Source organism: Hemibagrus wyckioides, linkage group LG27 (genome assembly GCF_019097595.1).
Source record: "Hemibagrus wyckioides isolate EC202008001 linkage group LG27, SWU_Hwy_1.0, whole genome shotgun sequence".
Taxonomy (NCBI): Eukaryota; Metazoa; Chordata; class Actinopteri; order Siluriformes; family Bagridae; genus Hemibagrus; species Hemibagrus wyckioides.
This window is the reverse complement of record NC_080736.1, coordinates 9,777,349-9,789,527: the sequence shown is the minus strand read 5'-3', so window position 1 is coordinate 9,789,527 and position 12,179 is coordinate 9,777,349. Positions and strand designations below refer to the sequence as shown.

At 38.4% G+C, this 12,179-nt stretch overlaps 2 protein-coding genes across 3 annotated transcripts; one reads left to right on the top strand and one right to left on the bottom strand.

The window, feature by feature from the left end:
* The first annotated feature begins 1,851 nt into the window (after window positions 1-1,851).
* traf6 (TNF receptor-associated factor 6) lies at window positions 1,852-10,457 on the top strand. Its single transcript, XM_058381987.1, has 7 exons — window positions 1,852-1,995; window positions 3,653-3,933; window positions 4,311-4,461; window positions 4,604-4,762; window positions 5,619-5,690; window positions 5,809-5,886; window positions 6,031-10,457. Exons 2-7 carry the CDS (start codon window positions 3,653-3,655, stop codon window positions 6,904-6,906), a joined length of 1,617 nt encoding a protein of 538 aa, XP_058237970.1. The 5' UTR covers window positions 1,852-1,995; the 3' UTR covers window positions 6,907-10,457.
* On the bottom strand, window positions 9,047-12,103 carry LOC131347685 (proline-rich protein 5-like). 2 transcript variants are annotated; one of them, XM_058381988.1, is made up of 9 exons: window positions 11,920-12,103; window positions 11,196-11,306; window positions 11,007-11,087; window positions 10,847-10,895; window positions 10,413-10,470; window positions 10,238-10,329; window positions 9,949-10,089; window positions 9,749-9,857; window positions 9,047-9,363 (listed from the first exon to the last, which is right to left on the bottom strand). In XM_058381988.1, the coding sequence occupies exons 2-9, from the start codon at window positions 11,291-11,293 to the stop codon at window positions 9,047-9,049; spliced, it is 945 nt and encodes a 314-aa protein (XP_058237971.1). In that variant the 5' UTR covers window positions 11,294-11,306; window positions 11,920-12,103. The 2 variants fall into 2 exon arrangements, with proteins under 2 accessions (XP_058237971.1, XP_058237972.1); XM_058381989.1 differs by having other exon boundaries at window positions 9,758-9,857.
* Window positions 12,104-12,179: the final 76 nt, after the last annotated feature.

Here is a 12,179-nt window from a genome sequence, read left to right as displayed (position 1 = left end):
ACATTAAAAATAACTACCATGGGTTGGAAAGTATAACATGGCATTCATCAAGAAATTAAAAATTAAATGAAACACTTTGTTTTTTTCTATAACATCAAACTGTTGTGTTTTATTCCTTTATTATTTAATATATAATTATAAATCACTTTCTCATATCACTTCATCAAGCTGACATCATACAGCCTCTGACACTTATTTTATAATCTAAGCGTTCATAACAATAAATATTAGATTCAATAAATATCATTTTGTATGTGCATGCAAATTTAATATACTTGTGCCAGCCGTATTATCTTAAATGGGGAGGGATTAATGATTGCTACTGATTTTTTTGTACAATATTATTTCTCATAATATTATTAAATATAAACTCATGGTCTCAAGTTGCTCTCATAAATTTTCCATTCTGTATAAAACCACTGCACTCTCTGTTTATAGGAATTTTTTGTGCATAAAATAGAGACCGTTTTCTTAAAATTTCAAAAGATCACCAGTTTCTGAGACACTAAAACCACGCCATCAGGCACCACCAATCATGCCATGGTTAAAATCACAGAGATCGCACATCACTTTTTTTGTCACATTGATGTTTGATGTGAATATTTATTGATTGGCATGATTGATATATTAGATAAATACAGGAATATATAGATGCTCCTAATAAAGTAGAGGCGAGTGTATGTGTGGTGGATTGAATATTGTTGTCACATGATCATCAAAACAGAAAAGAACACTGTGCAGATGCTTTTAAATGTTTCACAAACCTAATAAAATCATTTGTGGTGCAATATAGTTAAAACAAGACTTACTGAACACATCAGTGACTAAATTATTACATTGATTCAGATGGCTTCAGGGATTAGGGGAATTGGGGCAGTGGTAGCTCAAGTGGTTAAGGCGCTGTGCCGTTGAAGATCGGGGTTCAAGCCCCAGCACTGCCATGCTGCCACTGTGCCCCCAACTTGTCCTGCTCTGGGAGGTTGTATCATGGCTAATCCTGTGCTCTGACACCAACCCCCAGAGATGGGATATGCAAAGAAAGAATTTCACTGTGCAGTAATGTATGTGTGACAAATAAAGATAACTTAACTTCCTAGATTCACAAAGTCTAAAAGCACCCACCTACCTCTTCACCATGTTCTATCTGATTTTTAACTACTACTCGGTTACTACTCAACATCCCTCAGGGGACAAGAAAGCCCTGGCAAACAGGAGACAGAGTGAATTCCCCCTGGTTACCCGAACAGCTGAGTCACTGACTGTTTTCAAATGACAACTACCCCTTCAAGAAAAACTTTAGTAAGCACTCAAAAACTCATTGTATTGTGTGTTTTCCATGCTGAACTTATCTCCCATTAAGGGTATTTTGACCGATGGTACTCTTAGTCCTTGACGTAGTGAAACAATATGAGGATGTGAGTATTGATAGGCACTTATGGCTCTCAATAAAGGGCAGCTGCCATATTCCTCTAGTAAACGTAAATTCAGTCAAATGAAGTTTTCATACTGAGTGCCTTTTACCTCAGATGGTTGTACTGAGAATTGAGACGGATAATGCTGTTAACCAAACTGATATCTGGTTTTCTATTGCTAATTTAAAATACCTATATTAACATTTGTAAATCTGTTGAGCCATATTTAATCAGATTTGACCATGTGAAGAAATGGCACACAAACACTACAGCCTTCTGACTATTTGGGAGTGTTATTGTTTCTGCACTGCACATTTTAGTGCTCTCTGAATCTCATGATCATGTTCACCTCATGGGTGTGTTATGTAAGTCCGGGTAGGGGGATTCCGAGTGCATGGCTGGGAAATAATAGCAAGAGTAGACCGCTCGCGTCAAAGCCTTTTTCGTTCTAACTGGAATTTTCACGACGACGGGAAGGGGAATCCAGCGATCTGGCAACCCAGTGATCTCTCGGCACTCGCGCTAGTGACGTCTGGATTCAGGAAGAGGTAGTGTTTCACGAGCTCAGAATTTGCTAGCAAAGGTAAGTTGCTAAAACAGTTCCCCAGAAAAGTGAAATAAATGAAATCTTTAATCTTTATAGAAATAACAGATTTCGAGTGGCTAAAAAAATATCAAGATAGACACAAATATATGGGCACAAATCACTAAGCCGAATTAGTAAAGGTAAAGCTAACTTAGCTGGCTAGACAGATGAGAGCGGTCCAGTTAAGCCAGCTAGCGTTAGCTGATTTAATGTAGCCTTTATACGCAATTATCTTTCAGTCAGAAATGTTTCCAGAACTTGCTAAATGTTAATTTAGTTAGTTTAATATGAGTTTATGTTGCTGGCTAGCAAAGCCGAACCAAGAAGCGTTTTGAAAAGTTTAGATAACTTTCACCCACTCACTCGGCCCCGCCCAGTTATGTATATTTGGGTTTGAATAACAATAGGAAGCACCTTGTATGTGGGTTTGTTTGTGTAATTGTGTGTGCTTTGGCTTTATCTTGTCATAAGTGTGGTCGACTAACACATAACCTATTATTATGATGATGATTATTAGTAGTAGTAGTAGTGGTGGTAGTAGCATTTCACTTTGTTAGTAGCCCGCTCCCATTAGGGTTGCCATGATGCTATAATTTGGGGTGTCCAGTAATGCCAGGTTTTGTCCGAGGAAAGCAGGAAGAACGACAACTCGCTAGATGCCCCTTAAGGCCTCTTGATATTTGCATATCAATTGAAGTTTAATTCATTTACAATATATTATACTTTCTATCAAGAATGCAGATAAAATGAATCAGTGTCAGCAAGGAAAGGAGGAGGTCAGAGGGTTGGACACAGAGGTGATAAGTTATCAGGGGAGTTATAGTCAGGGTTGGTCACTAGTACAACACAGACAGGTATTACACACTGATATGGAGTTGAGTGAACCTGATACGTGCTCAAAAAGTCGCTAAATTTGGAATTAAAGTAGCTAAAAAGTCACAAAATCTACTGACGAAGTCTCAAATTTGGCAACAGTTACTACACCGAAGAGAAAGAGACTATTCTTTCAGTCTGTTCTGTTCAGTAAATTTTTTGTTCTTCTCTGCATCTGATAAGCATCATAAATGATAACGTTACAAACATTAGGTATGGCGACAGAGGTAGCAATGTGATGTTTAAAAGTAGGAAGATTTAAAATAGACACCCAAATGATTTACACTGTAGTCCACATCTGCTGCTCAGAGAAAAGGAGGTAGTGCTGTAGTAAAATTTAGGAATGAGATGAGATAATGGCAGTTGACAGAAGGGATTATGACTCTGAAGTGAGGAACTTGATTGTGCACATTTTTTTGTACTGAATAGTCTAACCAGATGGTTTTTTTTTTGTTTGAAAACCAGTGTATTATTAAAATATTAAAATGATCAACAGTGCCGTGTTTAATCGTTATCATTTAAAAGTGCGGTAAACAAAAGTTAAACTATAGACAGTCTAAGTGATTTATTTGTTAAATAGTTTATTTACAATAGAAATCCTTGCTGTTCCTCTTTGCAAGGTGCTTATATGAATTCCTTGCATGGCTCTGTCATATACATCATATGTATCACACAGCATTACCGTAGTATTACCTATTCAAATAAAAAATGATGCATCTATAATACTATAGTATTGAATGTATCACTTCTCATCCCTCTTCCTTTTTTTTTACTCGTATAGATGGCATCATGTGGCGATATGCACAAATCCAATCCAGATGAGTATCCATCCAGATGTATGACTGAAATGGAGAAGGAGAGGGAGTCATACCTAAGCCCTACAGAAAACCCATCCACACTTAGTGTCTCACCAGGTGCAGAGCAGCAAGGCTATGATGTTGACTTTGACCCCCCACTGGAGAGCAAGTATGAGTGTCCCATCTGCCTGATGGGTCTAAGGTCAGCCGTGCAGACACCGTGTGGTCATCGCTTCTGCAACAGCTGTATTAAAAAATCCATCAGGTGAGCTGTATGCCATTTCTTGTGCTGTACATTGAACAGGAATGAAAAGGAACCTTAAGCCACCATTGTATATAAGAATATTTTTAGGTTTTGGACAGCAGAGGTCTCTGAAGTTTTGAAGTTGCGATGTTATCTGAAAATCACTACAAGTTGACAAAAATAGACAGACCACTAATCATTGTTAGTGTTAGCTCATTAAGAAAACCTCTACCTTCATATTTTAAAGGGGTCTTTTAGACAATAGACATTTTAGTATGACCCATGTCATATAAAAAAAAAAAAACGCAAAATACATCTTAAATTTCCATGACAGTTCCAGTTGAGGATCAGTAGAGCAGAGCAGAACTATAACTTTTATAACTTTCTCTTTCTTGTAGAGACACTGGGCAAAAATGTCCAGTTGACAACGAGGTGCTCACAGAGGACCAGCTTTTTCCAGATAACTTTGCCAAAAGGGAAATCCTGTCTCTGACTGTGCGCTGCCGCAATGTTGGCTGTAGTGAGAAAATGGAGCTCAGACACTTGGAGGTAATTTTCACTTAATATGGTGAACGTTCTGCCTGATCTGAGAACTGTGGTCATTCCTGACAACACAGAAAAATTTGGTTTGGAGAAAAAAAAAGTGGTATGAACCTTGTTATGTTAATTAAGGTGTATATTTCTTCTGCAGAATCACTTGAAGCTCTGTGAATTTGCTACAGTCCCTTGCCCCCAGTGTCAGGAACCTGTATGGAAGAATAGTGTAGAAGAACATATGAATCAGGACTGTTTACAGCGTCTGATCACATGCCCTGACTGTGCAGAGGGTATCATCTATGCTGACAAACAGGTGAGAGGCTACTTAAAGAACTTTGTCTTTAGTGAGTAAAACCATGTATGAAAGCTTAAAAAGGGACTGAAGTGTGTGAGAACGAGCAAGCTTGAAACTGCTTTCTCATATATTCTGTCTTTCCTTTTAGTTCTGTGCTTTTTCATGGTGAAGTTTTATAATGACTGCACCACATATATATATATATATGCTTCTGTCTGCCAAGTACTCAAGTGAAAGGGATTATGAAGTTCATTTGAAGTCACTGTCAAACAACAGACTGTAAATACTTCCTGAAATGGAGCCATGTTCTTTGAAAATTTAGCAGCCAAATTTAGCTGGAACTACAGTCTGATTGGTCACAGTGACACTGAGTGCTGGCACATGTGCATGTTTTAGCACCGTACCACATATGTGTGATATTAGCAGAGTCAAAAGGATTAAGCTGTATGCTAAAAATATTCAGCGACTTGTTGAAACTAAGTTGCTGCATTGCCTTTATGACAGTATTTCAGTAGACCACAATGTGAAGGCATTGTTTGGTATAAGCTCTCACTTTCTTTTTGTCCTCACATGTGACTAAGACAAAGAAAGTCTTTGGGTAACTCCCTTTGAACATCAGCATTCATCTACTGTAACTTTTTATCTGTACACTCCATTATGAATGAATAAATAAATAACTGTAAAGCTATCGTACATCACTATTGCAATTTAAATTTATTGTTTTTAATGTATTTACAGCAAGATACATTTGCTATAGAGTGAAATGCTATGATTTTAAGCTAGGTGTAAGAGACTATTTTATTAGTAGTTGATTTATGTAAGATGTGATGTTGATTTTGTACTGTACATGTTAATGATGTGTTTATGTCTGCAGTTTCATGAGCAGATGTGTCCCTTTGTGAATACAATGTGTGAGTACTGTAACATGGATTTAATTCGGGGTCAGGTGAGCAATGCATTTTACATGTTGGCATATTTTCCCTTTTTTCCCCTTCCCTCTGAGTTTAATGTAACTCAATGTAATCTCCTTATTAAATGGACTATAACGATATTTTTTGTTTTAGTTGTCATCGCACTGTGCCACAGATTGCCTGAAAGCTCCTGTTGCCTGTACTTTCAACATGTTTGGCTGTCAAGAAAAGGTAAAGTCATGTCACAGGCATGACATTTCACAGTTTGTTCATTTATTTCACTTTGACTGAAGTAATATAGCATAATGATTCATGAAAGGTTTAGGTCCTGCATGTCACTGAATAAAATAAATAAGTGACTTTCTGTTGTCTTAGATGCCAAGGAACAACCTGGCCCTTCACATGCAGGAGTTTACACAGATGCACATGCGCTTCATGGCTGACTTTCTGAGGAACCAGAGTATGAATGGCATTTTCCCTGCTCCAAAATGTGGGCCTTCATGTTCACCCCCATCCGATCATGGCGCCAGTTCCAGGGTGGGAGAGCCATGCCAGTGCAGCCAGGACATGCAGCAGCTACGGGAGACAGTTGTAGAACTTGAGAGTCGCCTCGTGCGCCAGGACCACCAAATACGGGAGCTAAGCATTCGCAATGATACGCAGCATACACAGATAACGGAGCTACGCAAGAAGCTGGCAACACTGGAAGAGAAAATGCACGAGCTGGAAGCTCAGCAGTACCAGGGTGTTTATGTATGGCGATTAGAGGGATTCTCAGCACACCTGCACCAACAAGAAGCTGGACAACCAGTGGTGCTCCATAGCCCACCGTTCTACACAGGAAAGCCGGGCTATAAGCTGTGCCTGCGACTGCACCTGCAGACACCAAGCGCGCCACGTTGCTCTAACTACATCTCATTATTTGTGCATACTATGCAAGGTGAGTTTGACAGCCAGCTACCGTGGCCCCTGCAGGGCACCATCCGGTTGTCTGTGCTGGACCAGACTGAGGGCCAAAACCACACGGAGATAATGGAGACCAAACCAGACCTGCAGGCCTTCCAAAGGCCCACAGTGCAGCGCAACCCCAAAGGCTTTGGCTATGTCACCTTCATGCAGCTGCAGGCATTGCGTCAGCGTGGCTTTGTCAAGGATGATGTGCTGTTGGTGCGCTGTGAGGTCATGCCACGCTTTGACAGCAGTCTCAGGAGAGAGGGCGTGCAACCTAGAGGACCTGAACCGTCTCTCTGAGCGCATTTTACACACTTTATTGTTTTTTTGTTTTTTTTTACAAGTTCTCAGAGACACACCCTGCCATTACAATGTTTCCTTTTGTTTTAAGAGATTATTTTTACATTACATTACATATACAGTATCTCACAAAAGTGAGTTCACCCCTCACATTTCAGCAACCACTTTATTATATGTTCTCAAGGGACAATACTATAGAAATGAAAATTGGATATATTTATATTTATATATATTGGAGTAGTCAATGTGCAGCTTGTATAGCAGTAAAGATTTACTGTCCTCTGAAAATAACTCAACATACAGACATTATTGCCTAAATAACTGGCAACGAAAACAGTACATGCTGGAATCCATGTTTTCCTTAATGAACCGCAGCCCCCCAGTACCAGCAGCACTCATGTAGCCCCAGACCATGATGCTACCACCACCATGCTTAACTGTAGGCAAGAGACAATTTTCTTAGTACTCCTCACCAGGGCGTCGTCACACATGCTGGTCACCATGTGACCCAAACAAGTTTATCTTAGTCTCATCAGACCACAGGACGTGGTTCTAGTAATTCATGCTCTTGGACAGGTAAACTGTTCAACTGTTGTCTTCAGTAAACTGTTTGCAGGCTTTCTTGTGAGCTCTTGCGTGCGGTGTATGGTCTGAGCACTGACAAGTTGACCTCTCGCTTCTGCAACCTCTAAAGCAATGCTGGCAGCACTCTTGCGTCTGTTTTTCAAAGCCACCTTCTGCACCTGATGCACAGCACGAGGACTCAACTTCTTTGATCGACCCTTGCGAGGCCTGTTCCGAGTGGAACCTGTCTTGGAAAACCTCTGTATGACCCTGTCCACTGTACTGTAACTCAGTTCCAGGGTATTACCAATCTTCTTGTGGCTTAACCTGTCTTTGTGGAGAATAACAATTCTAATTCTCAAATCCTCTGAGAGTTCTTTACCATGAGGTGCCATGTTGATCATCCAGTGGTCAGTGTGAGTGAATTGTACTCAAAGCACCAAATATTAAATGCTCTAATATAAGATACACACATTTGTATGGTCCTATCAAGCTGACAAACACATGAACATGATGAATAGGACATGTGACTTTGCACGGTTAAACAATGCCAGCTATTTAGACAATAATGGCTGTATGTTGAGTTATTTTCAGAGGACTGTAAATCTATACTGCTATGCAAGCTGCACATTAACTACTCTAAAATATATCCAAGTTTTGTTTCTATAGTATTGTCCTTTGAGAAGATATACTAAAATATTTGCTGAAATTAGAGGGCTGTACTCACTTTTGTGAGATACTGCATGTATGACTTTCAAAAGTGAGCTAAAAGTACGACAGGCAAAAGTGCTTTAGGGTGGCAGATGTAATACCCAATAAATTATTAAACAGGAGCATCATATATTTGGTCACTGAGAGAAACCAAAAGTATTAATAGCAGCTCTCAGTTGTGTACTGTGAAACCCAGAACCTGCTTCCGTATGTTTTTTGACACCTGAATAACCCAATGGCATTTTTTAAAATAGTGATTTCCAATTAAACTAATACCTGTAAATACATTATGCTGAGTGCACTGGAGAAAGTTAAACAATTTTATACCACCACCCTCTGTAGTTGATAATGAATGTGCTGCCCTATGTTTATCATCGCACATACACATAATAGAAAGAATCGACAAAAAATAACAGACATTTTTGCTTGACAAATAACCGCATAGTTTTCTTAGAAGAGCATTATCCAGACTTACAATTTAGTGTCTTGGGCTAAAAGACTAACAGAACTATTCAATCATTAAGAAACGCACAAGTCACAAGATGAACCATGTCTGGACTGATCTGTTTTTACTTATTTGAAAACCATGTGGACTTTTATTGTTTTATTTCACATTTTGAACATGTGAAATTGTATCCAGCATCATGAACCAATGTGCTGTGTATCAGGGCTAAACATGTGGCTTAAACGGAATTGTAATGACTAAATTCTTGTGTCTATATTATACTATTGATTGATTACATTTCTTTCAGTAACATACTAATGAATATTTTAATATATGAAAAATAAATTTGCAAGATCCATCTCACTCCTTATTGATTTTGGCCAAGGTTTTAGTTTGAAAGTAAGTTCATACAGGAGTAGCTTAACAACTCTGGCTTTCAAATGTAGGACTGACTTGAGAGCGATCTCTCTTACGCTTTTCCCTCATTTCGTTAATGCTCACGCATGCCTTCTCTAACCCAGACTGCATCATATTAGTAACAGTGAGAAGCTGCATGTCAGTGATTCCAGATCTGGCATCACATACAGAATGACGCCGGAGGCTGCTTCCTCTCTCCACATGCCCCTCTCCCTCCTGCTCCAATAAAGGAGTCAAAAGAGAGACTTCTGAAATGTGCTGTGTGATCCTTATCTCAGGTTGGATGAGGCATGTACTGTCTCTGATTTTTTCATCATACCCTGAGAGGAAAAGGCACAATAACACATTAGAAAAGTTTAAAATGTAAAAATGCTGACTTTTAAAGAAAGCTCTTTGCTAAGTAGGCAGTAAATTTGTGATGTTATTACTTTTTAATTTGTGACTACAATGTACATTACTCCCAATTTCTATAATATAGTGACTTGAAAATTTGTTGTTAATACGAAGCATAATTTGCTCCAGGAAATACTTGTTTTGGCTGGTGTGTCCTTAAGCTGTTTTGTGTGGCATGATGTGAGACTGTTTTCTTTATATATGTATTTTTCTTAACCATTTAAGAAGGGTAAAGCTGGACATGGTTCTTAGATTCGAAAATCTTTTGAGAACTCCTGATAATTAATATATAGACATGACTATGTAAGGGACCTGTGTTACTTTTTTGTTTGCAGTTCCACAGATAGGGAGAAACCACCATTTCCAGCATTTTCTCAAGGCGAAAGTATTCCATTGAAGGGCCTCTGGGCTCATGGACTCCCTTGAAATAAACAATCACACAAATAGGTACAAGAACACTTGATAAAGCTGCTATGTGTATTAATGTGAGCGTGTAAGGAAAAGAGCCTTACCTGTAAGATTAGCAGCATCTGTCTGATGGATGTGGGGAGCAAAGAAAGATTAGTTGGGAGCAGCTCTTCCAGTGGAAGGCTCATCAGGACAGTATCTCTGAAAGCTAGCAGGGCCATCTGCCTTACTGTGAACTCATGACCCTGGGATTGAGCAAACAATATAGGGAAGAATAGCTGGGAGCAGTAATAATAATTTTCGTTTAATGCTTCTGACTGTGTTATGGTCCAAATGGATCTTGTATGGGGTAATTCATGTGATTTGTGGTATAATAAATTTTTTTTGTTCTACCTGTAGTGGATAAAAAATGGCTTGCAGTGTGGGCAGGATTTCTGAGAAAAATCTAATCCATACTTCTGCCAAGAAAAAGAGCTGATCTTCCCCTGGGAAAAATTCAAATATGGGGAAAATGTAAATATCATGAAAATTTGTATGTATGAATATATGTGTGTGTGTTGTTTCATACCTTCATATAGTTGAACCTCTTCTAAAATAGACCTAAAACCTTTATTCAGAAGCTGATTCTAATAAAAAACAAAATCATTATATTATCAGTGACTATACTGAAGATAACTAAAAATTAACTTTGCTTCACAAAATGCATAGCTAAGCTCAAATTCCTGAATGATAGTGCAGGAATGAGTCAACAACAAATATCGGGCACAAAAGAAAAGCCTCTGTGTTCTTAGTTGGTTATTGGTGGGCTACATTATTAGGATTTTTTGTTTTTCTTGTTAGAGCCTCAGGAGTTTATCTAAATAGATATTTTAATTTAGAAAGTTAAAGCTTTGATGAGCTTATTTAATCTTAACCTTAACATCACAGATTCCAGCTTTAAATGTTTTTAAAATATAATTTTAATGCTTCTGACTCTGTGTTGGAGCAGATCATGTTGAGTACCTGGAAATACTCTTCAATGAATGACCCCATTTCTGTTTTTAAAAGCCATCTGTCAAGATGAAGGGAAAAAGGATTTGAGATAACCTGCTTACTTAACATGAATATTCATTGAAACATTATTTTCTTGCATAGCATTACTTTCTCGCTTGTATGTATGTACCTGATGCTCTCGTTTAAGAAGTAGAGTTCATTCATTTGCAGTCCTTCACCTCGAAACACTTTAATGACTGCGGTATAGATACTAAAACAAATTGTGCATGAGGTTTAGACAGTTTTTGCTAGTTAATAAAAGTTAAAACTGACTTTGCATGTTTAGTGATCCCGTTTAGTTTTAAGGTATGATCTATACCTGTTCATATCACTGACACTGGAGTTACACTGTGGCTGCGGTAATGGTGGCAGGGTCATGGTGCTCAAGCCAGAAAATCGCTGCTGACTTGAGCTCATCTTCGATGCTTTGCTTCAATGCACACACAAAGATTCCACACAAAGTTATATAGAAATAGCTCAAATTCGGTATATTCGTTACATGGAGAATGGTGACATCATCTGGTTATTTGCTTAAAGTAGGGGTAGCTGTTAGGAGTTTTCAGGTAATTGATTTATAGAGACTGTGAAAGTAGCCAGGTGGGAAGGCTGAACTTCCTGTGGTGTAGTAACTTCCTGTTACCAAGACGGTGTAGTGTGCGTACATGTGTTTACTGATTAACTAAGCAAAACACTGAGCCCTGAGGGTGTTTCAGTTGAGTGACAGGGACATAGAATACATCTCAAGGTGATATGTGAATAGAAGCATATTTCAAATTTTTCACAATGATAAATGGTCAAACTAAATTATTAAAAATGTAAACTATTCAATTATTAAAATATAACTAATAATATGCTATAAATAATTAAAAAAAACTATTTATTTATAGCTAAGCCCCACTTAACATGCTATCTATTTACATTCCAGTGATCATTCCACCTCCCATTTTACCCCAAACTTACATATAAGAGCTTAGTAAGCTTATCTACATAGCAAAGTAAGAGTATGCCCATTCTGACTGAGTTACGATAAACAGACTACATACCCAAGTTGTTATTTTACAGGTGACCACAGGTGAATGTTGTATTCAGCCATTAATCCTTTCTTTCTATGGAACAATCTCTGATCAAAGTTTCAGAGTTGATAGACAGTTTCATAAGACACCAAGAGTAACTGTGCCCTTGGTGACTTTCTCCAGCAAATGCTGTGAGCAAACTGCTAAGGTCTATTTTTCTCACTTCCCTAGGTTACTGATTCATTAACTAAGGGAACTCTGTATTGTATTGGCCCATCCGAAAATGAATA

What these genes read in the sequence shown, in the direction of transcription:
- traf6 (XM_058381987.1), top strand. Translation starts at nt 3,653, where the DNA reads ATGGCATCATGTGGCGATATGCACAAATCCAATCCAGATGAGTATCCA. An exon ending in TGTATTAAAAAATCCATCAG is followed by an intron (nt 3,934 to 4,310) that starts GTGAGCTGTATG and finishes TCTTTCTTGTAG; the next exon opens with AGACACTGGGCAAAAATGTC. An exon ending in TGTTTGGCTGTCAAGAAAAG is followed by an intron (nt 5,887 to 6,030) that starts GTAAAGTCATGT and finishes CTGTTGTCTTAG; the next exon opens with ATGCCAAGGAACAACCTGGC.
- LOC131347685 (XM_058381988.1), bottom strand. Translation starts at nt 11,293, where the DNA reads ATGAGCTCAAGTCAGCAGCGATTTTCTGGCTTGAGCACCATGACCCTG. An exon ending in TCATTGAAGAGTATTTCCAG is followed by an intron (nt 10,471 to 10,846) that starts GTACTCAACATG and finishes GTTTTTTATTAG; the next exon opens with AATCAGCTTCTGAATAAAGG. An exon ending in CCATTTTTTATCCACTACAG is followed by an intron (nt 10,090 to 10,237) that starts GTAGAACAAAAA and finishes GCTCAATCCCAG; the next exon opens with GGTCATGAGTTCACAGTAAG.